General features: G+C 42.2%; 1 protein-coding gene across 1 annotated transcript in view; it reads right to left on the bottom strand.

The window, feature by feature from the left end:
* SUCLA2 (succinate-CoA ligase ADP-forming subunit beta) overlaps nt 1–24,361 on the bottom strand; it is a gene marked incomplete in the record, with an annotated part of 52,392 nt that extends 28,031 nt beyond the window's left edge. Inside the window, 6 exon segments of the mRNA XM_034758493.1 lie at nt 462–600; nt 1,118–1,246; nt 5,594–5,756; nt 5,979–6,078; nt 20,859–21,042; nt 24,206–24,361. Of these exon segments, the coding sequence (XP_034614384.1) occupies nt 462–600; nt 1,118–1,246; nt 5,594–5,756; nt 5,979–6,078; nt 20,859–21,042; nt 24,206–24,289 (799 nt within the window).
* Between the last annotated feature and the right edge of the window lie 1,433 nt (nt 24,362–25,794).

Here is a 25,794-nt window from a genome sequence, read left to right on the forward strand (position 1 = left end):
TACATTTGTAAGTTCAATTTTCATGATAAAGAAAGTACACTATAATACTTGTATCAGGTGAACTGAAAAATACAATTTCTTTTCTTTTTTTTTTTTACAGTGCAAATACTTGTAATCAAAAATAAATATGAAGTGAGCAGTGTACACTTTGTATTCTGTGTTGTAACTGAAATCAATATATTTGAAAATGTAGAAAACATCCCAAAATATTTAAATAAATGGTATTCTATTATTGTTTAATCACGATTAAGCTTTTTCATCGCTCCACAGCCCTGCTGAATATGCTTGCAGATGTTTAGGTGCCACAGTCAGTTTTCACTACATTTTTCAACATACCATGTTAATGCTAAATCCTCTTACTGTATATAGTTGGAGAAACTTTAGCAGAACCCCTAAAACAGACATGTTCTGTGCAGATTCAAACTGCCCATCTAAAAAATTCTATAAAGAAGGTACTCTACCAACTCCTGATGCATCTTCTACCATAGGGTTTATTTCTACCATGGTAGCATCATATTTCATAAAGAGATTATATATCTTGATCATATTATCTGCTGCTTCATCCACCAGGTTAGGGGGAAATCCCATTTTCTGGGCCAACTGAAAGTAAAAAACAAAGTATTCTGGTAATCAGTTTATAACATTAGGCATTTAAATCTTTTATAAATTATTATATATTACTTATATTTAATATATAAATGTATTATATGTTAAATATATAAGTATGATTAATTATTATTAAATATTACTTTTATATATTATTTTAACACAGCTAAACAAGTCTAGCCTCTAGCTACAGAACTTTACCTACCCTGCAGGGAGTGGCTCCTGGCTTTTGTTTTTTTTAAAACAGTCAATCGCATTTATCCTACATGGGACAGTGAAATTAAGGCTCCCAGGCTATACACTGGCCTAAGTACCCACATCTGGAGCTAGATTTATATTCTTTATTGCAAACTAAACACTACATTAAAATATCTAGTAATAATTTACTAATAATGTTTGGAAGTGTCAGTTTTCTTTAGTCAGCCAAAAGGCTGTATAAAATTTACTAAGTATATTTACAAAAGCAAAACTCCCTCTAACTATGATTGTGTGGAAATGTACTCTTTAGTACCCTGACAGCTTGTTCCTTTTTGATGCCTTCCACAATATCAATGGGTTCCTTAATTATCGCATCAGGAGTCTCTGCAGCAACATCTTCAATGTTAACACCACCATGAGAGCTGCCTATAAGTACAGGACCCTAAAGAAAGAGAAAATTTCAATGTAAGATTTGTATCATTCACTACGTTAATTCTTTCCACAAATATTTCAAAGAACCTCTTGTTCTCAGTATGAGATTCTTGGCTTTTGGCAATCCATTAAAGTTGTCTTTTATTCTCTTACTGTTGCTATCTTTTCATTCAAGATACTTATACAACACTTTTATGATATACGATCACCAAAGAAGTTTTCCAACTCTAAACTCTTATATCAAAAGGAAGCTTTTCCTAGGTTATCATCATATTTATACTATGGGAAGAAATACCATACTGGCTTAAAGTTAGGACAGAAAAAGGCAATTATGAAATGGTACATCACACCCTGTGTATCACTTCTGATTACGCTGTCAGTGAACAGAGAACAACCTTCATTTTCTTCATAGTTTACCACACTCCAGCCTCTGAAGGTAAATCTGGGTCTGCACAGCCATTTGCAATAGTTGTTGCACTCTATTTCTATTCACCATGGATAATAAGCCTTGATAACTATAACCACCTCTGAAAACTTGTCTCACAGTGCTTGACTGTTCAGTGACATGAGTTAAGTGGTGTCAATACCGTTTCACGGTGCATAAAATGTGTCAAAAAAGCCACTTTCACAATTAATCCCAACAGAGGCACCAAAAACTCAATGGGCATGGAGACTGAACAATCCTATGACCCTGGAAATGATCCATCAAGTTCAGGGTTGAGGCATGTTTGCTCATATGAGTCAACCAACATTCACTGTCACTACACGTGTAGTACTTGTTGCATGCATAATGAGAGACTATAATGAGAGCTAGACTATTAAGTCAGTACTTCCAATAAGCACCTAAGTAGGGTTTAAAAAACATACTTCACAAGTGAAACTTCAATTACAGTTGTAGAGAGCATGGTTGTTGCTGCATTGGACTGGTTTCTTTTTATTAAAAAAAAAAAAAAATCATGTTGGATGCTCTTCTTCCAAAAGAAAGGTTCTAGAACCATTTCTTAATATTTTGACAACTACATAATGAATGCAGCTGCAAGGAGAGCTACAAGTGCTTTTGAAAACTTTCAGGCATAATTACAACTCAGTATCATTAGCGCCTAAAAGTATTAGTTTTGCTTAAGACATGACAAGTACATTTCACTCCTTCAGCTGCTTCTGCCCGCAAGGGTTTTATTTTTTGAAGCAAGGTTTGATACTATCAGAATGCACGATATACACCACAGAATCCTCATATTTGGGTTTTTTTAAAAAACTCTTACAAGTCTAGGAAAATATGTATAGTGTTAATTGGGTGCTGATAATCACCCATCACTAGGAGAATTCTTATCCAAAAGAGAAGAGTCCCCAAATTTATAAGCAATAAACTACACCTCTACCTAGATATAACGCTGTCCTCGGGAGCCAAAAAAATCTTACTGCATTATAGGTGAAACCATGTTATATTGAACTTGCTTTTATCCGCCAGAATGTGCAGACCTGCCCCCCCCCGCGGAGCGCTGCTTTACCATGTTATATCAGAATTTGTGTTATATCGCGTCGCATTATATCGGGGTAGAGGTGTAATTACCAATGCAACCCTGTCAACACAGTTTTGTTTTACAAGTCAAACATGAAAAAGGCCATCTACTTTGGATAAACTTATCATGGCTGAAACTTGCATGATAAACATCCTTGTTTGAACAATGTGAAATTTTTAGAGGATAAAATATAGCTATTTGTTGTATTTTAATGCCACCTTGTGGCATAAATGTGGTAAACATTTTTAGCCACCCCCTTGTCACTCTTGTATAGAAATTAGACAGCTCTGGATGTCATGATAAAGCAGCTTAGAGATTTTTAGATGTTTAAGATTGAAATGTTGGACAGTTTCCTATGAAAAGGAAGAGGCCCCTTAACCTAAGCAGAAGGGCAGGGGGAAAAGGAGTAGATAGAATACAAGTTAAACATTTACCAGTTCACCGACTATGCCTGATTTGCGTACAAGTTCTAAATCAGAGAGCAGATATAGTTTCCAAAAAAGTTCTTATAACGTAAGTGAGAGTGATTTACAGAATTTACTGAACCATCCTCTCTGCGGGCTTTCTAGCATTATTGCACCAACCAAGGAAGCTGGTGGAGGCCATCTGCTCCAGGTCTGAGCTTTAATGATGTAGTTGTACTTTGTACTCACAACAGAAATAAGCCTAGCAGAAAGGCGTAACCTGGGGAGAAGACAGTTCTGGTGCACACACCACCACCACCAACTGAACAGTCCCACAGTTTGTGCAGGACTCAGCTGCAACCCTAAGCGCACACACCACTGACATCTCCAGGAGGCATCAGTATCCTTAAGATAAAAAATAAGGAGCTTTGCTAGACACTAGAGTAAATAACTTCTTATAAATGCTGCAATGGATCACCACCACAGAATTACATGTCACCCTCATTGGGCTAGTGTAATTTTAAGTTTAATGCTCATCCCATATCTATAGTGCTTGTAAATTTTATTCAGTCCTCTAGAGACCAGAAGGCATCTTCTTTCCTGGAGTGAAGCCATGATGATTTATTAATTTTGTTCAAATATCAGGTAACTTATAAAATTTATTTCATGAAATGTGACGTACTTAATAGACAAATCAACTAGCTCAAAGAAAATCTGCTGCACACATTTCCTCTATAAAATTAAAAATTGGGCACCTATACAACCAGAGTCACACAGATGACTTCAAGGAAGGCTACTAAGTGTTCAGATCTGAATTAAACAGGAACAGCCTAAACATCCATTGTATAGTAAAGAAGAGGGAGGAAGGCGAGACAAACATGCAATAACCTGTACAAACATCATATTAAGTTAAAATTTACTGAACTAAGCTTGTGGGCTTGCGGGTGTCCATTGTATTAAAAATGCTAACATTTATATCAGTGGTCACCAACCGGTAGATCGCGATCTCTGGTCGCTAAAAGTCTGGCGGCACAGTGAGTCCAAGACAGCTCCCTGACTGCCCTGGCCTCATGCCCCTCCTGGAAGCAGCTGGTATGTCTCTGCAGCCCTGGGTGGAGGGGGAGAGGCGACGCCGCACGCTGCCACTGCCCCTGCCCCCTCTGTGAGCTGCCAATGCCCTTGCCCCCCAGCATGGACTCCATAGCTCCCATTGGCTGGGAACTGCAGCCTGGGGAGGAGGGCAGCAGGTCTCCGTGCGCTGCCCATGCCCGCAAGCACCACCCTCGCAGCTCCCATTGGCCATAGTTCCCAGCCAATGGGTGCTGCAGGGGCAGTGGCAGCTCACGGAGGGGCCACAGAGACATGCCAGCCACTTCCGGGAGCAGCGTGGGGCCAGGGCAGGCAGGGAGCCTGCCTTAGCCCCGCTGTGCCGCCGACCGGGAGTCACCTGTGGTAAACGCCTCCCAGTCAGAGCCTGCATCTCTCACCCCGTCCCGCACCCCATCCTCTGCCCCAGCGCAGAGCCCCCTCCTGTACCCAAACAGCCTCCCAGACCCCACACCCCCTCCCACACCCCAGCCCCTGCCCCAGTCCTGGGCCTGCACCCAAATTCCCTCCCAGAGCTTGGACCCCTCACCACCTCCTGCACCCTAACCCCCTGCCCCAGGGTCAGCCCGGAGCCCCCTCCCACACTCCGAACCCCTGGGCCCCAGCCCAGAGCCTGCACCCCCTCCCGCACCCCAACCCCATGAAAGTGAGTGAGGGTGGAGGAGAGCAAGTGATGGAGGGAGGGAGGAAATGAAGTTGGTGGCATAGAGGCTGGGTTGATCTTAAATTCAAAAAGTGATCTTGTGCATAAAAAGGTTGGAAACCACTGATTTACATACTATTTTTGGATTGTATGTAACTTCTCTAGGAGGGGGAGATATGTTAATATAATTCCTCCAGTTATCGGCAGTTTAAAAGTCAAGTCACCTACATGTCTAAATGGACACAGACACTTGACTTTGGACACCCATTTTTTAAAATCTTGGTCATCTTCTTGCTCTGCACCTCTTTGACAGATGTGGCGGCATGTTTAAAATTAATCCCCAGCACTTAAAATTAAGTGTGGTCAAGGAAACAGAAATTAGATCATTTCTCTATCCAACTGCAATTATCAACTCTGCAGTTCAGAAATGTCAGTACTACAGATATCCAGTTATGTAGCATTCATTTAATTGCACTGTGCCACAGCAAATTGCTTTGGTAGTTGAAGTGTTTGGTAGCATGACCTTGGATTGCATGCTTTTTAAACAGAAGGTTAAGTTCACATACAACTCTATAAATCAGTTTCAAATATAAATGTGACCCATGTGAAGAACAGCAGTAATATTCTTTCAATTACAAATATAACAAATTAATTTTAAGAGCACTATTTCTATAGTTACTCACTTGAAATGACCTTTCCATAGTTATTGCAAAATAGTATTCTCTCCTGGGATATCTGCGCTCACAGATAAATACTTGATTGCATATCCTGCCCTTTTCTCCTGTCTGCTTGGTAAACAACTTCTTTCCAATCATTTTGGAGGAAATCTCTTTTGCTTCTTCTGGACTAGAATAAGAGAAGCTTAGAATGTGACAAGAGAAATGCTGGAGTAAAGAGAGTAGAATGAATTAATTTAAGTTTTGTATATTAGTCTACAGTAAAAATATGTTCTTACCTAGTTTATGTCTTCATAGTTCACAAGGCATTTTAATCAAATTAAAATTCCAAGCCATATAAATGGATTGAAGATATTTTCAATTTACCTGATAATTTAGAAATACAACTTACGAAAAAACTATTTTCACTCCGCCTTTGAGGCCACCTTCAAAGGTTCCTTTTCCTCTACCACCAGCTAAAACCTGAGCTTTTACCACAAGGTCCTTTGAACCTAGAATTAAAAAAAAAAAAAAAAAAATACATATGCCAGAATTTGTCAATCATGACTCCTAAATTAGTCAGTAGCATACCCAAGGCTATTTTCAGATTATTTCCCTCCCACAAGATAGAGCACAGATTATTGAGATTAAGATGGCAGAACTCTCACTTACATTACTCAATGTTTTCTCTTGACAAAAAAATAAATCAGGCTGACATACCAACAAATCTAGGAAAGCTCCAGCTCAAGAAAGAATGCTGGATTTTGGAATTTAAGTCTGTACTTATAAAATGTACAACCTGATTTTTGATTTAATTAGTCATTATTCAATCATTCATATACATAATCTAATTGATTAACATTCTCTCAGATCTCAGTACTATTTACATCATTAAATGTCAACACAACTTTTCAAGCCATCATTAGCTAGTATTTTCTTCTTTGTGCAAGAATGAATAGCCGCATGCATCCACCCTATGCGCTATCTTGCCTGTTAGTATACAACTGAGATACTTTCTCAAGTTTGCATAAACGCTACTCATTTGGAAGCTATCAACTAAGGCCCCAATCCAGCAGACCGCTTAAGCACATGCTGGAATGCTTGGCAGAAGTCAGAGCCTAAATGAATCTACCAGTTTTTGTGAGAAAAACATGAGAACGAGTAGTATAACTTTTAGGCTGTCAAGTTTCTTAATTCAGACTAAATCAAATGTCTACACTACAGACTTCTGTAGGCCATGGTATATCAGTCAGGGGTGCAAAGAGAGGTGACCCTTGACTGACATACTTCTACCAGAAGAAGCCATCGGTATAGCTGCAGTTACACTGGCAAAACTGTACTGGCAAAACCGTACATTTACAATTCTAGCTTTTGTTCAGAGGATGGACACATTAGGAAAAGCTATAAAAGTACAGCTTTGCCAGTATAAACTGCATCCATACTTGGTGCATTTTGCTAATACAGTATACAAAGTATAGCATTCCTAGTGTAGACTCAGCCATAACCTTTGGGAAGATACTTTAAGCCATTTCTACCCAACTCCCAGAGATGCCATAAAAGGTCTTATCTACACTATAAATGCTTTGCTAGTATAGTTACACTGGCAAACACCCCCAGTATAGATGCAATGTATACAGACAGAACGAGTTTTTCTGCTGGCATAGTAACACCATCTCCCAAATGACACAAGCTATGCTGACAAAAGCGTGTCTCCACAGGGGCTTTTGCTGGCATAGCTATGTCGGCTACGGTGTGTGGTTTTTCCCTCCCTCACACCCCTCGCCGACACAGCTAAGCCAACAGAACCTTGTAATATAAACCTGGCCTTCTGAGGACATGTCCCATGATTCTTTGTGCTGCCATAAGCTAAGCTCATCTATGAATTTTTTCCCCAGTGAATAGTGGGAGAACTGGTCTATGCTTTCTGGGAACACCGAGTGGTGATGGGGGAAATTTTGGAAAGGCAGTGGAGGACTAGCAGCACTCAAATTGAACTAGCCTGCTATCATACACTGGCCATGACAGCTGTAGAGTTGTGCTAACCTGAGCTTTATCCTATATCCTACAGGCCAGCCACCTTGAGTTAATAGTCATAATCAAGTTGAGTTTGTGCACGGTATATGGACAGGACTCAAGTTAGGGGCAATACTCTAGTTATAATCTGAGTTAACTATGCAGTGAAAAAGTATTAGTAGCCAATCCAACACTTAAAAAAAAAAAAAAAAGCTGTAAGCAGCTCTCTTTAAATTTTCTGTCACTATCAATCTCTTTGGTATAAAATATTTGAAGACAGTTTGTGAGTTAAGATGTGAGTACGTGTAGATTTACTATGACCTTTACATCCAAGAGAATTATCTTCACAATCCTATTCCATTTTTAGATCTACTGAATACTGGATGTCATGTAGATTAGACCAGGGGTTCTCAAACTTCATTGCTGTGACCCCCTTCTGACAACAAAAATTACTACACGACCTCAGGAGAGGGGACCGAAGCCTGAGCCTGTCCGAGTCCCTCTACCACTGGGGGGAGCTAAAGCCCAAGGGCTTTAGCCTCAGGTGGGGGGACCTGTAATCTGAGCCTCGCCGCCCAGGGCCGAAGCTTGAGCCTCGCCGCCCAGGGCCAAAGCCCTGGCGGTGGGGCTCGGGCTTCAGCTTCAGCCCGGGGTAGTGGGGCTCAGGCTTCGGCCCCAGGCCCCAACAAGTCTAACACCAGCTCCGGCGATCCCATTAAAACGGGGTCACAACCCATTTTGGGGTCCCAACCCACAGTTTGAAAATCACTGGATTAGACTAATATTTTCATAGAAGTCATAAAAGAAATACTTGGACTCTTTATTATTCATGTTACCCTTCCAGGAGACTATTCTGACTTTGTTTAGTTGTACAAGCCTTATGTTTAGCGTCAAGCATAAGGTAACCAACCACCAGATATAAACAAGATTAGTGTTCATTGGCCAATGATATTGCTATACACTCTGCTCTGCAAACAAAACAGACCTATCCAGTGGCCAATTAGCTACTGGGCCAATGGGACCCGTCTCCAGGAACCCCAGCCAATTGGGGGGCCCACAGAAAAATGGGCACCCCGCCTGGCGCTTGTGCCAGGGAGCAGGAGCAGGGGCTTGCCCTGCTCTGCCTGCCTGGCACTCCTGCCAGGGGACTGCAGGCAGACAGGGAAGGAGGGGCCCCCACTTGCTCTGGCCCAGGGCCCCACAAACTCTTAATCCGCCTCTGGACCTAGTACTCAAACTCTACAACATACAAAACAATCTGTTTCAACGAATACATTAATGGAGAACTGACCCAAAAAAGTTAATATGTAACATGGGTAAAAGAAAAGTAGAAACAGGTACAAAGGCAGGACAAAAAAAAAAAAAAAAAAAAAAAAAAAGGACATCCTTCCCCACCCAAGTGGATTCTATGAAGTTCAGAAGTTATACTCATTTCACTATGAAGATTTTCACAAAGATGTATATTTGGTATTTTGATGACAGTAGAGGAATACTGCTATACATCAAAGCTCTTCATCAGATACTCAGGAACCAGAAGAGAGGATAATTTGTCTAACATCACAGGGCAACTCAGTGGCAATGTTGGGAAGAGAATCCAGTTTTCTGGACTTCCAGTCCTGGGCTAAATCTGCAAAGCAGTAGGTGCCTCTCTATAGATCAGGGATGGCCAAACTTACTGACCCTCCAAGCCACATATAACAATCTTCAGAAGTTCAAGAGCCAGGGTGCACCTGACAGGGCTGGGGGCTTCAGCCTGGATCCTGCGTCAGGTGGGGCTGAAGCCCCATGACACTCCCTGCCCTGCAGGGCTGAAACCCCAAGACACCCCCCTTCCCGCAAGGCAGAAGCCTCTGCCCTATCACCCTGCTGCAAGGCAGAGGTCCTGAGCTCCCCCCAGCAGTCTGGTAGGTGAAGAATGGAGGGGAACCTTGGGGTCTCCGTGAGCTGCACTTTAATGGTAAAGCCATACGAGCCACAATTTTGCCACCCCTGCTATAGATGTTTTCAGGCATTGTTTTTGATTGACACCAATATTTATTAGTGGCTTAGAGAAATTAGGCTAAGTTTACTCAAAGATTTTCTGCCTATAAGCAGACAAATCCTGAATATCTAGAATTCTATTTTAACGCCTCTTTTTCTAGCCATCATCATACCTACTAGAACAAAAGTCAATATCCTACCACAGCAGAGCCTGGTGCCAGCCAGAGAAAGTAGAAGGAGCAGCTTCAGCTAGAAACACGCAAACAATCTTTTTGTCCTCCCTTAAGAAGTTGAAAGGGACAGGTTTGGAGAACACGAAATGGACACAGGGGTGTTTGTATGTTCCACTTTACAGGTATAAGCAGAAAATGAACTGTTCAAACTCAAGCAACAGTGTTGTGGGCAGCTGTGGAGAGCACCAGCAGTATTTGCCCTTCTGAAATGCTGACTAAAGAGAAAGGGGATTCTTTACTAAAGCAGGTTTTGTAGTTTTGGATTTTTGTTATTGTTGTTGGGTTTTATTTAAGTCTCCCCCCCTTGAGTAGGATTAGACTCTGGAAAGCTGACAGCCTTGGATTCAATAAATTTCCAACAAATGAGCAGAGAATAAGTAGTGAAGAATCTGAGTTTATTTTTCATTAAAAAGTAAAGAAAACTGTAGACAGTGCAGTTATAATACATATATAAATTGAGACATGGTACACATAACCTCTCTGTCCTCTCCTTAAGTATAACGAGCCATTTCAAAATTCATCAGACCAGAGGAGATTTTCAAAGCAATTCAAGGGATTCAGTAATGATGTGAAACTCTTAACTATTACACAGAATGAGAAATATACAGCAGAGTTTAGCTCTACCTTCTCTTGCCATGAAAGATGAAATATCCTAATTCACTTAAACAACCAACCTACTGGACTACAAGAAGCAACAAGGAATCCAAAGTATGAGAATAGAATTATAAGCTTCAGCATTTTCTGTTCATCTAAGAATAGGCAAGAAACATTAAAGGAGATCTTATCTGAATATACTATCTAGTAAGTGTGTTTCCTTTTATTTGCTTCATTAAACTATAGGCTAATCAGGTCATAGAATCATAGAATATCAGGGTTGGAAGGGACCTCAGGAGGTCATCTAGTCCAACCCCCTGCTCAAAGCAGGACCAATTCCCAGACAGATTTTTACCCCAGTTCCCTAAGTGGCCCCCTCAAGGATTGAACTCACAACCCTGGGTTTAGCAGGCCAATGCTCAAACCACTGAGCTATCCCTCCCCTGCACCGTCTAGAAGCATCTCAGGGGGAAAAATGAGTTTGGCTATGATGAATTCCATTTCCTGTATGTCTACATCTCTATTCAAATTTCTCGTGAGTCTCCTGAAGGACCCAAAAAGATAGCTGTGATCAAGATTTGAAAAGTCTGCTATTGAAAAGGAAATAGATTAAAAAAATAGATATTCTAGCCTTCTTTCTTCAGCTTGGCTTCAACTGCATGTCCGCTGTAGACCTTCAGCACTCATTTCCCCCCGGGGGCCAAAACTAGCACACTCCAGTTCTCTATTTAGAAATACTGTTGAAAAGAACCTGTTCCTCTGACCTATGTATTTGTGATAACCATATAAAAGTGGTGAACATGGGGTACAGGGTATGATATATTTTGTACAAAGTATGCCTTGTGAGTGATCATTTGAAAATTTAATCTGCTGAATATTATCTTGTTGAAACATATGCAAAGATCACTGCATGTAAAATGATGAGATTTTGCTATGTGATTGTTACTGAAATATGTTGCAGATCTGGGTAACACACACAAATTATTTTTTGAGGGCTTGTTTACACTGGCAAGTTTTGTCACCAAAAACTGCCTTTTGGCAACAAAACAGCAAGAGCGCGCGCACACACACACACTACAGTGGGATTTTTGTCACGGAGAACACAGAGTTTTGGCAACAAAAAACTTCCACCCCAGGAGAGACTTTTGTCTTTTCCCCTCCCTTTATTGTCAGCAAAGCCAGTGTAGACACTGCTAATTGTTTTGTCCACAGAACTGGCTTCCGCCAGTATCCCACAATGCTTGCCCTGATCCCTCTGCTCAGTGTTTTGATCTCTGCTGCCCTGCACTCCTCTTCTTTCAAAGCTGCGGGGAGTATCTGTGTGCTGCTCTGTTTGAGGAACAAACAAAGAGCAAATAATTGGATCTGCCCTGCACTAGGGACACAGCAGCAGGCAGACTGCTGCTGCAGGAGGAGGGGGACAAACTGCTGTGCTGCTTTGCCATTCTTCAGCACAGAGAGCTCACAGAGCTACTTGTGATGCTGCTCTCCGCAGCAAAGGGGGCTGTGGGAGAACTGGGAGAGAATCCCAAGATGCGCAGCGACCAGCTCTTCCTTCCCACAACGCTGCACTGTGGGATACATACCCATGATGCATTGCTCACCCTGTAGATGGTGTCCCCAATGTGGACATGATCTGTTGACAGAAGGAGCAAGTGTGAACACCCTTTGGCGATTTGTTTTGTCGACTTTTCGCTGTCGACATAAGTTTTGTCAACAAAACTTGGTAGTGTAGACAAGCCCTCAGAGACAAAGGCACACTAGCAAGGTGCTAAAGGGCCATTACCTGGCCCTTAACTGGCCTACTATACTTAACTGGCCATCCACCAGCAGTGGAGAAGGTATAAACAAGAAATTTACATTTCATCCCAGAGACAGTTTGAATCTCATGCACACAGATAACTGTTTGTCTACAACCCAGTGCAGGGGAGGGATAATCCTCAAAGAGAGGAGAAGGCTATAAAAAGAAGAGAGTGACCTGCCCATCACCCCTTTCTTCCTCCCATCCCTCTGCTCAGGGCATCAACAAATACTAAAGCACATTGAACTGGGGGACCGGTCCCTGGCTGAAAGAAAATCCAGCCTGTGAACTGTTACAGCTCATGGCAAGAGAGATATTTGGCTTTTAAGTTCATGTAGGTAGTAGCTTGTGTTTCTCTTATTTCTTTTGTAACCAATTCTTTTATATTTTATCACTATTAATCCTTAAAAATCTATTTTTCTCTACATGAAAAACTTGTTTTATTTAAACCATTGTGTTTGGGAACCTCTACTTAGGATGACAAGGCTGGTGCAAAATCATTACCCAGTGTTGGAATGACATGAGCTTACACTGTCCAGAAGAATACAGAGCAGTGCAAGACGCGCATTTCTGGGGCACAAGGCTGGGACTGGGTATATGCAGGTGTCGCCGTGCAAGTAATTTATGTTTGGCTAGGCTTGTAGCACTCAATACTGTGTAGCTGGGAGCAAGTTACATGCTGGAGGCTGTCAATGAACAGGCCAGGTGTGGCTGTTCTGGCAGCAAGTCAGCGTAAGAGGCATCCCAGGCTAGAGACTTAAGGGGGCATTGCTGTTCAATAGTCCAGAATGTACCCTGGGGAATGTCACAGTGTTTTAATACTTTACAGCCCCAGTAACTTGACTTTCTGGCTCCATTTCTTTTCATTTCTGTACTTCATGTACTTGCAAATTCTCTTTAGGGGAAGAGATTGTCTTTTCAAGAGAAGACATTACTTTTGATTCCATAATAAACTTAGACTAGGCAGGCCTTTTAAACAGCATGAAAGCTTTGGTATAACCTCCAAATATCCTGATTATTCAAGAATTGAGTCTGTATTTTAATTGCAAGACAAGAAGTTAGTGTGGAGGATTGCATCTTGGTGATCCAGTCAATGGGTTAGCACACCACAGCTTCTTCAAGACTTTAAAAAATGTTGGCTAATATCAAAAAAATCCTCAAATTATCACTGAGCTAGATTTATAAAATGTTTTATGGACAGGACCTTGTACACTGATTTATCAGATAAAAAAATCTAATGCACAGTGCTTCAATAGTTATTCTTTGAAAAGTACTGTGAATGAGCTTATATGCTTGATTAAAGGTGTTGCACAAATTATTGTGTAAAAATGTCTTGATTTGTTTGATAATTTTATATGTGTACCTGCTATTAAATGGAACAGATGTAGCGATTGTTAAGAGATTCTACAAAACTGCATATCATTAAATTCAGTTAGATACCCAGTGCTATTAGAACAGGGGTTTTGGGCATCTCCTCCTCACACTCCAACCCAAACGGGCAAAAAACGGTAGTAAAGAATTCAATAAAATAAAAACAAAGACAGGTTCACTTAACCTTTGGCTCAGTTTAAGAAAGCAAGTGCATTACTGCTGCCTCTTTAATTGGGGTAGAATAAGATGCCACAACAAAATCCTGCTGGAGAGTACTACAAAGCAAATGGCAAGGGAACATGATTTACATGCTCAGTAGCTATCTATCTCAACACACACAAGACTAGGAAACAGGGAGCTAGACGCCTCAATGCTGGCTGTCCATATCATAGGGCAGGGGTAGGCAACCTGCGGCACGCAAGCTGGTTTTTAGTGGCACTCACACTGCCTGGGTCCTGGCCACCAGTCCGGGGGACTCTGCATTTTAATATAATTTTAAATTAAGCTTCTTAAACATTTTGAAACCTTATTTACTTTACATACAACAATAGTTTAGTTATATATTATAGACTTATAGAAAGAGACCTTCTAAAAAGGTTAAAATGTATTACTGGCACGCGAAACCTTAAATTAGAGTGAATAAATGAAGACTCGGCACACCACTTCTGAAAGGTTGCCGACCCTGTCATAGGGCATGTCTACACTTGCAGATGTAAAGCGCTTTGAGTTAAACCAGCCTTCATTTAGTGCAGTAGGGAAAGCGCTGCAATCTGTCCACACTGACAGCTTCAAGCGCACTGGCGTGGCCACATTAGCAGCGGCATTGGGAGTGGTGCATTATGGGCCGCTATCCCAGCATGCAAGTGATTGCAACATGCTTTTAAAATGGGAGGGGTGGGGTGGAGTGGACTGTGAAAGGGAGTGTGTTGTGTGTATGTGGGGGGGAGAGAGTGGGTTTTTGGGAGGCTGAGAGCATGTCAGCATACTGTCTTGTAAGTTCAGACAGCAGCAGACCTCCCTTAGCCCCCCTCAGCATTCCACAGTAATGGTTGTTGTGTCTTGGAGCCAGCTGTCAGAAACTGAGCTTTCAAAGTCGCATTCCTAGGCGAGTTCAAAACAATGACAAGAGTGGCTATTTGACTTAAGGGGATTATGGGACATTTCCGGAGGCCGATCAGAGCACAGTAACGCAACACCTTGTTCACACTGACGCCAGGGCGCTGTAGCCAAGGGCAGCAAACGTTATTCCTCTCGCCGAGGTGGAGTACCAGGAGCGCTCTACGTGCCTTACCAGTGTGGACGGGTAGGGAGCTAGTGCGCCCGGGGCTCCTTTATTGCGCTGTAACTCGCAAATGTAGCCAAGCCCTTAGTTCCATTACATTTTTGGACTCTAAAGCAGGTAAACTCCATAACACCAAACTTTTGAAGAAACAATGTCAGAACCACCACTCAAGCCTACTAGCTTCAGTGTTCCAAGTGATTTTCAAGTTTGTGGCAAAATAGATTTCAGCCAGAAGGGCCACAAGTGAGCCAGATGCTGGCTGTTAGTTCGGGCACCGGAATGATGTGAGGTGTTTTAGGGAGCATAGTCCCAGGGATAAGTGCTCTGCAAGACTTGGATGTATGATAATGTGACCGATAAAGAACAAAAGTTAGCATCTACACAATAAGGAGTGCAACCGTACATATGCTAAAGTATTGCACCTCCACCCAAGGAAATTGTCAACTTGTAGCTCATATTACAGTGAACAGGAAATGTCAGTGCAATATCAAGAAATCATTTGATACAGCCACTCTTTATATTAAATTCTAATTTTATTACTACTTTGTCCTATTCCACTCTCCACTTATTTGCTGCAGCCATCTGTTGTCTCCCATCAGATGCTAAGATTATGAATTTTCTGGGGCAGTTCTGGGCCTATTTATTACGGGTATATACAACACCTAGAACAAGGCCTTGATAGGGGCCTCCAAGCACTAAAATATAAAAAAAGTGATACTTTCCCCTTTAAATATAAAGTGAGCATCTACTTTTACTACTAAAATGTTATGCCTCAAGTGGTAGTTCTCTTAGTGCTTGTCTACATGGGAATTTTTTTCTAGTTATACAGATATAGTTAAAACCGTTGTAGTTATAGCAGTGAAACTCCCCATGTGGACAAACATACAAAACAAAAACACACTTACTTTGGGGTCCCTCCCATTCATCTTATGCTATTTCCAAAGTGACATATGTTAATATGGAAAAAAACACTCAGACTGGAATAATATCTATAAAACTACAGTGGTTTACACCCTACCTCATACTCGTATACCTTTCCATTTAAACAAGTACTGAAGAACAGGAAAGCTACATGTGCAACCTACAAATTTCAAAGCGAACAGACACTTTCATTAGTAGTTATAACATTTCTGTCCAAGAATCTCTCTAGGATTTTATCAAAATTAAAAAGGTACTTAAATACAATGGACTTAAGATCAGAATTTGTTCAGACAGTTGGTACAATGAACACTGATGAAAAGAGTGGCTGCTTGAAAGTTAATTATACTTAGATGTAGCATCTGTTCAGAACATCAAAATCTATGAGGTGCCAGTATTGTTATATATGAATAGCCACAGTTTATTAATTGGGGAAAAATTTCAGACAGGGATCAGCCCTGTCTTTGTGTCTTGGAACATTAATTTATTTGCTTATTTAGGAGGAATGAGGGAATTTCTAGAAAGACAAAAATTACTGGAGAATGTTTTTTAGTGGAGATGTTTCACATATTGCCTCAATGATTCTGTATCAGGTTAGGTTAGTTTGAAAGTGAAGAGATTTTTTTTCTGAATTCAAGCTGAGTTCTTTTCTGTTCGAAACAATGCTAGTAACAGACCCCGCAGGCCAAGTTCTGCCCTAAAATAAGCCTGGGCAACCCCATTGTCTTTACTGGGATTGCACTGGCTTAGGGGTGAGGGAGTGAATGGGGGCGGGGGAGGGGATTGGTCCTGCAAATCAAACTTAATTTTGTACATATATGAACCAAATTAGAATTCAGCTTGTACTTCATACATGAGTTGGTTCTGCATTGTTAACAGAAGTAAAGTCTTACTGCTATCTCTAGTAAATGGTAAGAAAATCTGACTCCCAATACACAGGGAGATCTTAAAAGTTACTTTAAATGAGAACTCATTTTTTAAATTAAATTTTCTCTAACACACCATAAGATTTGGAAAGTGTGTTTATACATCCTTCCTAACCTGCAGTTCAGAAATCTGCTCTGATTGCAACATACCATATGCATAGCCCTGAGCACAATGATGTCCTGGTTCCTGACTAAGGCTTCTAGGTGCTACAATAATATAAATAATGACTCTTCATCCTTCCTTTGAAAAATTACACAGGATACAAAACAAGGGTATGCAGCTTCATGCTCAAGGTACATGAAGCTGGAAAACAGTTTATATTACATAGATGTTGCTAATCACAATATTGGATCAGGTTACCTGTCAACTGACAAAAGACACCACGTTTGTTTGGGCAATAGTTGTAAGTGGGAAAGTGAAATACTGTATAACCTTAAAAAAGTCTGAACATAGTAAAACTGCTGGTAACAGAATCAATAAAATATTTTCCCAACTCTTAACTAAACTATTTCCTCTTCCGTAACAATCCTTTCTATTTCCTCTTCCGTAACAACCCTTCCGTAACAATCCAATTACACAAGTGAGCAATAGACTCATTGAATTCTGTGAAGTGGCAAAAAAAATCTTATTGTAATGATCACATTTATCAGATGTACTAAAGAGTTTCTCAAGTACTGTCAATTTAAAAGGGCTAAATTCCCCAAAATTCTACTACTACCACCACCACTCTTGTCGTAAGCTGATGTTTGTCTGCTTGATTCCCATAGAGGCTACTTAAAGATTATGTCCTATCTTCAGCTCCTTCACAGAATTCAATTAGCCTGTCTGTCAGTTTAAGGAAAGCAAACACGTTAATACAAGGTCAGCTGGACTGTTTGGAGTCAGATCTTGTGGGAGATCTATGTGCAGCAGCAGACAGGTGAACATAGAAAAAATAAACAGTGTTGTGATAAGGGAATGATCAGGTTGATGGAAGAAGAAGAAGGAAAAGTAACCTAGTGGGTGCAGAGGGATCCATGTTAGGCCCAGTCTTAAGATTTTCAGGGGTGTTCTAAAAGAGGTATAGGCAGCATGTTAATGAAATATGAAAGTTATAGCACTGAAAGGCAGTGTGAACATGTCAAGAGGGAAATACAAAAGGCTTATCTACAATAAGCCTCAAGCCATGGGAATGAATCTGGTTATAGAACACTTATCCCTTAACCCAGGTAGAAACAAGGCTGTAAACAGGTTCTCTGACTGTTGTATTTGTAACATAGACTAGGACTTTTGAGATCTGAGGTGTGGGCAGAAAACATGTGACTTCACCGCGGGGGGGTGAGGGGGGGAGGTCTAATACATCTGAGGAAGTAATTCAGATAACCCACTGAGAGAAGTGGTAATGATGAAATTCTTGAGTGATAATGGACAGCAAGTTAGACATAAAATTTGCAATTTATTATAGCAGTAAGAGAAGCCCAATCCTGAGCTGCGTAAAAAGTGACACATTCAGTATTAGTTTAATTATACCTCAAGCATCCTAGATTTTGCAGCACATTTGCATTTTGGGCAATTATGCCTTCCTGTTCCATAGCACCAAGCTGAGCAAAAGTCTATAGATGAGAAAAGAGACTCTTTCCCCCCCAGTCTGCTTTTTGGCTAAAAGAAAGGTGTATGAGTTCTAAGCTCCCTTCTTCTACAATGACTTCTGTTTATATTTCTGTGTATTTCACAATCCTTGCTATTGAGCACAGCCTCACATCCTTACCTGCGGAGGGATGCAAACATCATTCTCATCTCTGAGAGGCTGAACAAAGTCACTTCTGGAAGAACTAAACCCAGGTCTCTACTATGAAAGACTCAAGTCTCATTCACACTGTTTTAGACAGAAGGTTTCAGAACTATGTACTTGTAATCACTGCTATAACTACTAGATCACACACCTCTCCCAGAGCCAGAAACATAACCAAGAAATTCTGACCACCAATGTTCTACTGCTATATAGAAAGAAGTTGTATAACCACCGGCAAAGTTTCACATCACCAGTAGTGACTGGTCCACACAGAGATTAGCCCTTTAGTGCAAAAGTGAGAGATCTGTACTTGGAATCTGATCATACAGGTGAGCTCTCTTACTTGGGGGCACCGCATTTTTAAACAAAATTTCTCTTCCAACTGTTTTGCAGGACTTTGAGTTATAACAGGTATTTACAGTGGGGGTTTCTTTTCATAGACTTTAAAGTCAGAAAAGACCACCATGATCATCTAGTCTGACCTCCTGCACATTAGTGTTAAGAGAATCTTACTCACCCACGCCTGTAATAGACCCCTAACCTCTGGCTCAGTGTTAGTTTACTTGACGTTTGTCATCTTCCTGCTAGTTCTCCGGTCAGTCTCAGGAAAAAACAGGATAGACAAGACCTGAATTTCTAGGGGTACATCTACACTACAGGGGGGAGTCGATTTAAGATATGCAAATTCAGCTACGTGAATAGCGTAGCTGAATTAGACGTATCGCAGCCGACTTACCCCGTTGTGAGGACGGCGACAAAATCGACTTCTGCGGCTTTCTGTCGGCGGCGCTTACTACCACCTCCACTGGTGGCGTAAGAGCGCCGATTCGGGGATCGATAAATCTATCCCCGAGAGGTCGATTTCTACCCGCCGATTCAGGCGGGTAGTATAGACCTAGCCTAGTATATCAGACCTACAGCGCGCGGGGGAGGGAGAAGAGGATGGACGATGACTGGGACGACTTTCAAAACCTTCATACATCTTAACACAGCACCACTTGCTCTGAAAAAACAAGTTCTTTGTAGATCTTATTGCCTGCAATAAACCTAAGCACCACAGCAGAGATCAGCGTCCGGACACAAGCAATTATCTTTGTCATAGAAATATAGATTGAGGAACCATCTCTGCTGCAACAAGTTGAAGATATATCTAGGCCTCCTACATATGGTAATGGAAACAGCAAATCCTTCTCTGCATGAAACCCTGACTGATGCAAGTCTACAAGATGATCTTTCAAATTAGAGAGCTTATTTCATGCAAATTTATAAAGAGTCATTGCTGAAACAATACAGAAGGGAGATCAAAATCAAATCAGAAATAAATAAAATAAATAAATAAATATGTACACACACACACACATTTAACAAGAGACATGGGTAGATTAAACTGGCAAGTCAATGTGACACGAAAGTCAAGTCAACTCAGAAAGAGCAAGCCTACAGAAAATTAACTTTAGAACAATGTATTGGCATAGTTTGACACCCCGTAGCCTAGAAACAGCTTAACATTTGACTATTCTCACATAATGAGTGACCATACCGTACCATGAGAAAGGTTGCAAACAGAAAAGTAACCAAGCTGTGGAGTTCAAACAAATTGGTTCTCTTCAAACCCTGGGAATTCAGCACACTCTCCACTACAACACTACATACAGAGGCCCCTTCTACAACAAAAGCAGCTGAAGGGGACTTTTGCAAGGAAAACTGAGAAGAACTCAAGGAACACATTGTCCTGTTGGAAGGACACGTTTTTGCCCTTGCTCCCATCGCAAAAGTGTTGCATGCAAACCTAGTAATGCCCTCATGATCAATGAGAGGCCTGGACTATCCATGTAATGGCCATTTTCATCTGCAGTGGCTTTTGCCCCCAACTCTATCTAGAGGGGAAGTTATGACGCATTAGGTCTCTCAGAGAAATTATGAAGTGCCCAAGGGAAAATGACGGACAAACATATTCCCTCGTTACCCACCCCACCCTAATCCATTCCAGCCATGTATGTTAAACTGTGTGAAGAGCCTTCCCACAGAGTCGAGGTCAAGAAATAGGAGTGCCACTGAGCCCCCCTTTCCATAAATAAGGACTAAGATCATCCCCATGTGAGTCTCAGGCACATGATTTGATCCAGCAACGCATCTCTCTATCACTAGGCCACCTGGCTGACATCACTGTTTCCATTGTTGCATTGTAGAATCTCAGGCTTTAGAAAGCTTCAATGAATAAAACAAGATTTCAGCTACAAAATAATATTCAAGCAAGTTTTTTCTGGGGGGAGGAAGCTCTCCTTAAGAGAGGATATGTAGAACTAAAAAATGTCTTACTAGGAAAGCAAGAAACAAAAGTAGTTACATCTTGTATCAGAAATTCCATGTCTAAACTATATATGTTCTCTTTAATATTATACCTATTTCTTTTGCAATTTTGTAAGCTTCTTCTGGTGTCTTTGCAACTAGTCCATGTGGAACAGAAATACCAGCTTCTTGCAACAGTTCCATGCTCAGGTATTCATGCAGTGACAGGCTCCTTTGTTGCTGCTGTTGCACCTGAAACCCATGGCTATTGAATAGTCCTGGACCTCCAGCAAGTACCTAAGAAAATTAAAGAAAGTGATTGTTTTTCAAACAGGGTACCCTCTATTTAACCACAAATTCCATGTTAAACACACAAGAACTATGGAATTTGAAGAATGGATTTATGTGAGATGGTACATTCTGGTACAATAAGGCTGCACAATGATAAATGCCATAGCACTAGGAAATTTAACACGGAAGTGTAAGAGTCACTTACAGTTTTCTTAAAACAAAATCCAGTGCGCTCAGTTTAACACTTAGCATTTTACATAAAAAGTGTAAAGACTGACAGAATTAGATACAGACGGCAAAATGTATGGTAAAAACTAAACTATTTATCTTTAAAACACTTTTCTACATAACAGATATATAAATTAAGAGGCATAAGCAGTGGCTAAAAAGGGGCATTGTACACCAGTTTCAGTAATTAAATGAATGGGTTGTACAGAGTTTGACCAATCTAGCAAAGTGACTGTTGACAGGACTTAGCATTGCTATCTTGGTCTCCAGACTGTTGTAAAAGCAGAAAAAAATCCAGATTTAACTTTCTCTATTAGACATTATCAATACTTGATGTCAAGTGCCAGCAATTAATCAGAGGGTTGCATAGAAGGCAAGCCAGTATCAAAAATATTTAAGTCAAGTAGAGAGAAAATATGCTCGAGACTGAAACCAGAACCTTCCACTATCAACACAGTCACTTCTTCATGGAAACTGACACACAGTGAGTGCTCCAGGAGTTTCTGGATAGACACTAGCCAGAAACAAGAGGGCGAATGGAGCAAATAAGGGTAGAATTCTGATCTTACTACACAACCCTGACAACAATGCAATGTGAACTAGACTATGAAAAGCTATTACTGGACACAATGCAGTAGTTTTACCAAATTTTAAAGAACACGCTACTAGGTAGCATAAACTAAGAATCTGTGTTTAACACAAAAGAGAATGATTTCCAACAATATTAGAAAAAGGCATTTTTGTTTTCTAAATTAAAGTGTAGAAGAGCACATTGCTTAACTTTTTTGCACATAATTTGTCCTAGTGAAGTTAACGGGTTTAATTTATATACATATTTGCAAGACTGGAACCAAAGGTATTTCACTATTCAAGCTGACTGAAGTACAAGCAATGTTTAATTTTTAAGATTCTCTTAGTTTAGGTGAAGGTGTTATTAGCAAGAGAGACATATAAATACATTGATTTTTAACTGGACACTGATTTTTAAATCCTGGGATTTGAGGGAATTCTTTTTATATTTCTGTGACGCATGGTTAGAAAGGGTTAAGCATCCTTCAAAATAAATAACCTACAGAAGACATATGGGGAGATACATATGTAAATAATGTTTGTCCACCCTACTCATACACAAAAACACAATGTAATCAACAGTCCCTGTCTATGCTGTATTCTGATAATTCAGAGGTCAAAAGAACATCCTATCACGTAAGTGAATTGTAAACGTGGGATATCTCCTTATTCATCTCTCTTTGAAATGTACTGTGAATGGTGGAGGAACAAGCAAATGGCCTTATGTTAATACACATAGCTAAGTACCAGTGATGGACCTCCTTCAAAGTTATCCTAATTACCTTTTGTTCCCCGAGGAATTCCAACTTGTCAAGAGACATGAAATTGTATAAAGGATTCTTGGTCCTGACTCTGTCATCTCAGATCTGCTTACACTTCAACAGGGGAAGTTTGAGTCACAAGACTAAGGTCCCAGTTATGCTGGTATGCGCTGAATATGATATTTGGACATTGGACTATGAGCTATGAACTAATTTCTAAAGGAACTCTTTGCAACTTCAAAGCTCACCATCTCTGCTATGAATCTGAACCTCAATGGATTGAACTCATGTCTGTATGTATACTGATCTTTTAACCATACTCCCTCTCTTTTGTTTTCTAATAAATTTTAGTTTAGTTAATAAGAATTGGCTGTAGCGTGTATTTGGGTAAGATCTGAAACATTCATTAACCTGGGAGGTAATGTGTGTGATCCTTTGGGATTGGTAGAACCCTTTATTTTATATAATGAAATAAGATTTACAAAAATATTCATCATTTTTGATGTGGGTACCTGGATGGAGGCCTGAGGCTGGATCACTTTAAGGGAACTGTATTGTTTGGACTTCTGAGTAACCAGTAAGGTAATAAAGAAGCTGTTTTATGCTGGTTTGGTGAATCTAAGTATTGGACTATCCATCAAATTGTGGGGGTTTATCTGCCCCATTCTTGGCAGTTCACCCTAATTGAATGACCATAGCAGGTCCCCACTGGGACCCTGGTCATAATTTCAAATGCCCTAAAATAAGCAAACAAGAGTTTGACTGGGAAATTCAAGCTTGACAAAAGAGAGCAAAGCCTATTTAAATATCAGGAGGATCACTACTGCAAACTGTACGCTGATCAAACTGTACACTATTTACTTTGCTTCCTGTTCAAATGAAAGGTGTTTGTTACAGCAGCTGCTGTTTCTCAAACTGACCAGCAATGCCCCTCAAAGACTCTGCAGTGTAATATGGCAGCGCCAGCCTTCCTCCATTTGTGGCTGGGAGAGGCGCAGACACATCGAATCTGTTTGTCTCACTGGCCCGTTTTGGTTTGTATTAAATTCCCTGTAGTTATGTTAGCGGAAGCAAGGAGAATGGGCTGAAAACAAACGTTCATGTGATCCAGCACCCGGGGGGCGGGAGGAGACCATTGGTACCTACTAAAGCAACCAGCCCGCAGGACCTCAGGTAGCCCGTGTTACTACACGGCTAAGGGGGCGGGGCGGGACTTGACTTTCCATTGCCACAGCGATGGGGGCAGACAGAAGCCAGCAGTCACGGCGCGGTGGGAACGGCCAAGGGACAGATGTCAACACCCCCTCCCCCACCGCCGTCCAGCCCGACACACGCACTTGGGTGCTCCCGGCCCCGGACAACCGAAGGGCCGATCTCTGCCGCCCCGGGACACGCCGCGGCCCAGCTGCTCCCGCCTCCTACTGACCCGAACCGGACCCTGAGAAACCCGTCACGTTAACAGCCCCTCGGCCTCCCCCGCCAGGCGCTTCTGCGCCCCCCGGGGCTGGCGGGCCCGGGGGCGGAATGTCACAGCGAGTGACCCCGAGCCGGAGCCGGAGCCCTCACCCCAGCCAAGTCCCCGCCCCGCGCGCCCGGGCCGCGGGGGTCACCTTGGCGGCGGCACCGAACGACGCCCGGCAGCCGTTGTTCCTCAGCCCGGCCGACACCCGGCTGCAAATCATGGACGCCGCCATGACCGAACCTTGTCGGCTTCCCACTCACCGCGCACGCACGCGCGCCGCTGCTACCATAGAGCGCTGGGGGGGGGGGGTAGAAAAGGCCTCGGCTCCGCCTCTCCTGACACGGCGGTCCCAGCTGGGAACTCTGTGGTCTCTGGACTCTCGCGGTGCCTCCGAGCGCAGCGCTGCCCTCTAGCGAGGGGAACCAGCAAGGGCAGGAGCCCGCCCGGCTGGGATTGACTGGCCAGCGGCAGCGAGACGGGGGCTCTTGGGAAGAGCCTCGCCCCAGGCCCGATGGCTTCACTGGAGCCTGACCTGAGGCTCATTGAAGCCAATGGAAAGCGCCCCAGTGACCGCGGGGAGCAGTGGCTGTTGACACCCTTGCGAGCTGTGGGGATGGGTCAGGCCCGCAAGTGACTCAGTGCTGCCTCCAGCCCCAGGGGCTGTGAAACAGCTCAGGCTCCAGGCTCAGTCCCTGTCCCAGTCGGGCTGCCCTCCCACTGGTAACCTGCCAGCCAGGAGTCCCCAGGGCTGAGACCGCTAAAGCCCTTCATGCTGGGTGTGCCCAAAACCCCTGTCCTCCCCGGTTGGTCCCAGAGCAAACAATCAGCCGAGGAGCTTGTGTTAACCAACCCCAGGGTTACAAGGGTTGGAGTTAGAGTGACCAGATGTCCTGATTTTATAGGGACAGTCCTGATTTGGGGGGCTTTTTCTTATATTGGCACCTATTACCTCCCACCCCGTCCTGATTTTTTACACGTGCTATCTGGTCACCCTAGTTGGAGCAAGAAACCTGTGTAAGGGGCTTTGTGTAAGGGGCCTATAGTTCTGGAACTGGACCCCCCCTTTGGCCTGTTACACTACAGATTTCTGCTGCCATCACTACATAAATCAAGGGCGAGATGAAGTGTCCTCTCTGCCCAACATAGCTCTGCTGGCCAAAGTCCCTTGTGTAGATGTAGCTATACCTGAAAAACTGCTTTGACCAGTACAGCTTGTTTCACACGGGTAGGGTGGAATAACCTATGGTAGTAAAAGCACAGCTTTGCTAGTATAAACTGCATCCACATTAGGAGTGCTTCGCCAGTGTAGTATTCCAGTATCACTATATCAATAAAGCGCTCCTAGTGTAGACATGGCCTATTACTTATCATTCTTTTATTATGATTAATTATTTATAAGATAACCTAAAGTGTGAGAGGATCTTTATGGAGGACTGTTTATACACAAAAATTTCACTGCTTTAACTATAGTGGAATAATTAAAGCAGTGCAACACACACAGGGCTTGTCTACACTTAGAGTGCTGCAGCGGTGCAGCTGCAGCGCTTAGTGAAACCGCTGCCCACGCCAACGGGAGAGCTTCGCCCATCAGCATAGGTACTCCACCTCCTCAAGAGGCGGTAGCTATGTCAACAGGAGAAGCCTTCCTGTCACTATCAAGCAGTCTACACAGGGGCTAGGTCAGCATAACTACGTCATCGCTCAGGAGTGTGGAAAATAAGTGGGTAGTGTAAAGTA

This window comes from Trachemys scripta, chromosome 1 (genome assembly GCF_013100865.1).
Source record: "Trachemys scripta elegans isolate TJP31775 chromosome 1, CAS_Tse_1.0, whole genome shotgun sequence".
Taxonomy (NCBI): Eukaryota; Metazoa; Chordata; order Testudines; family Emydidae; genus Trachemys; species Trachemys scripta.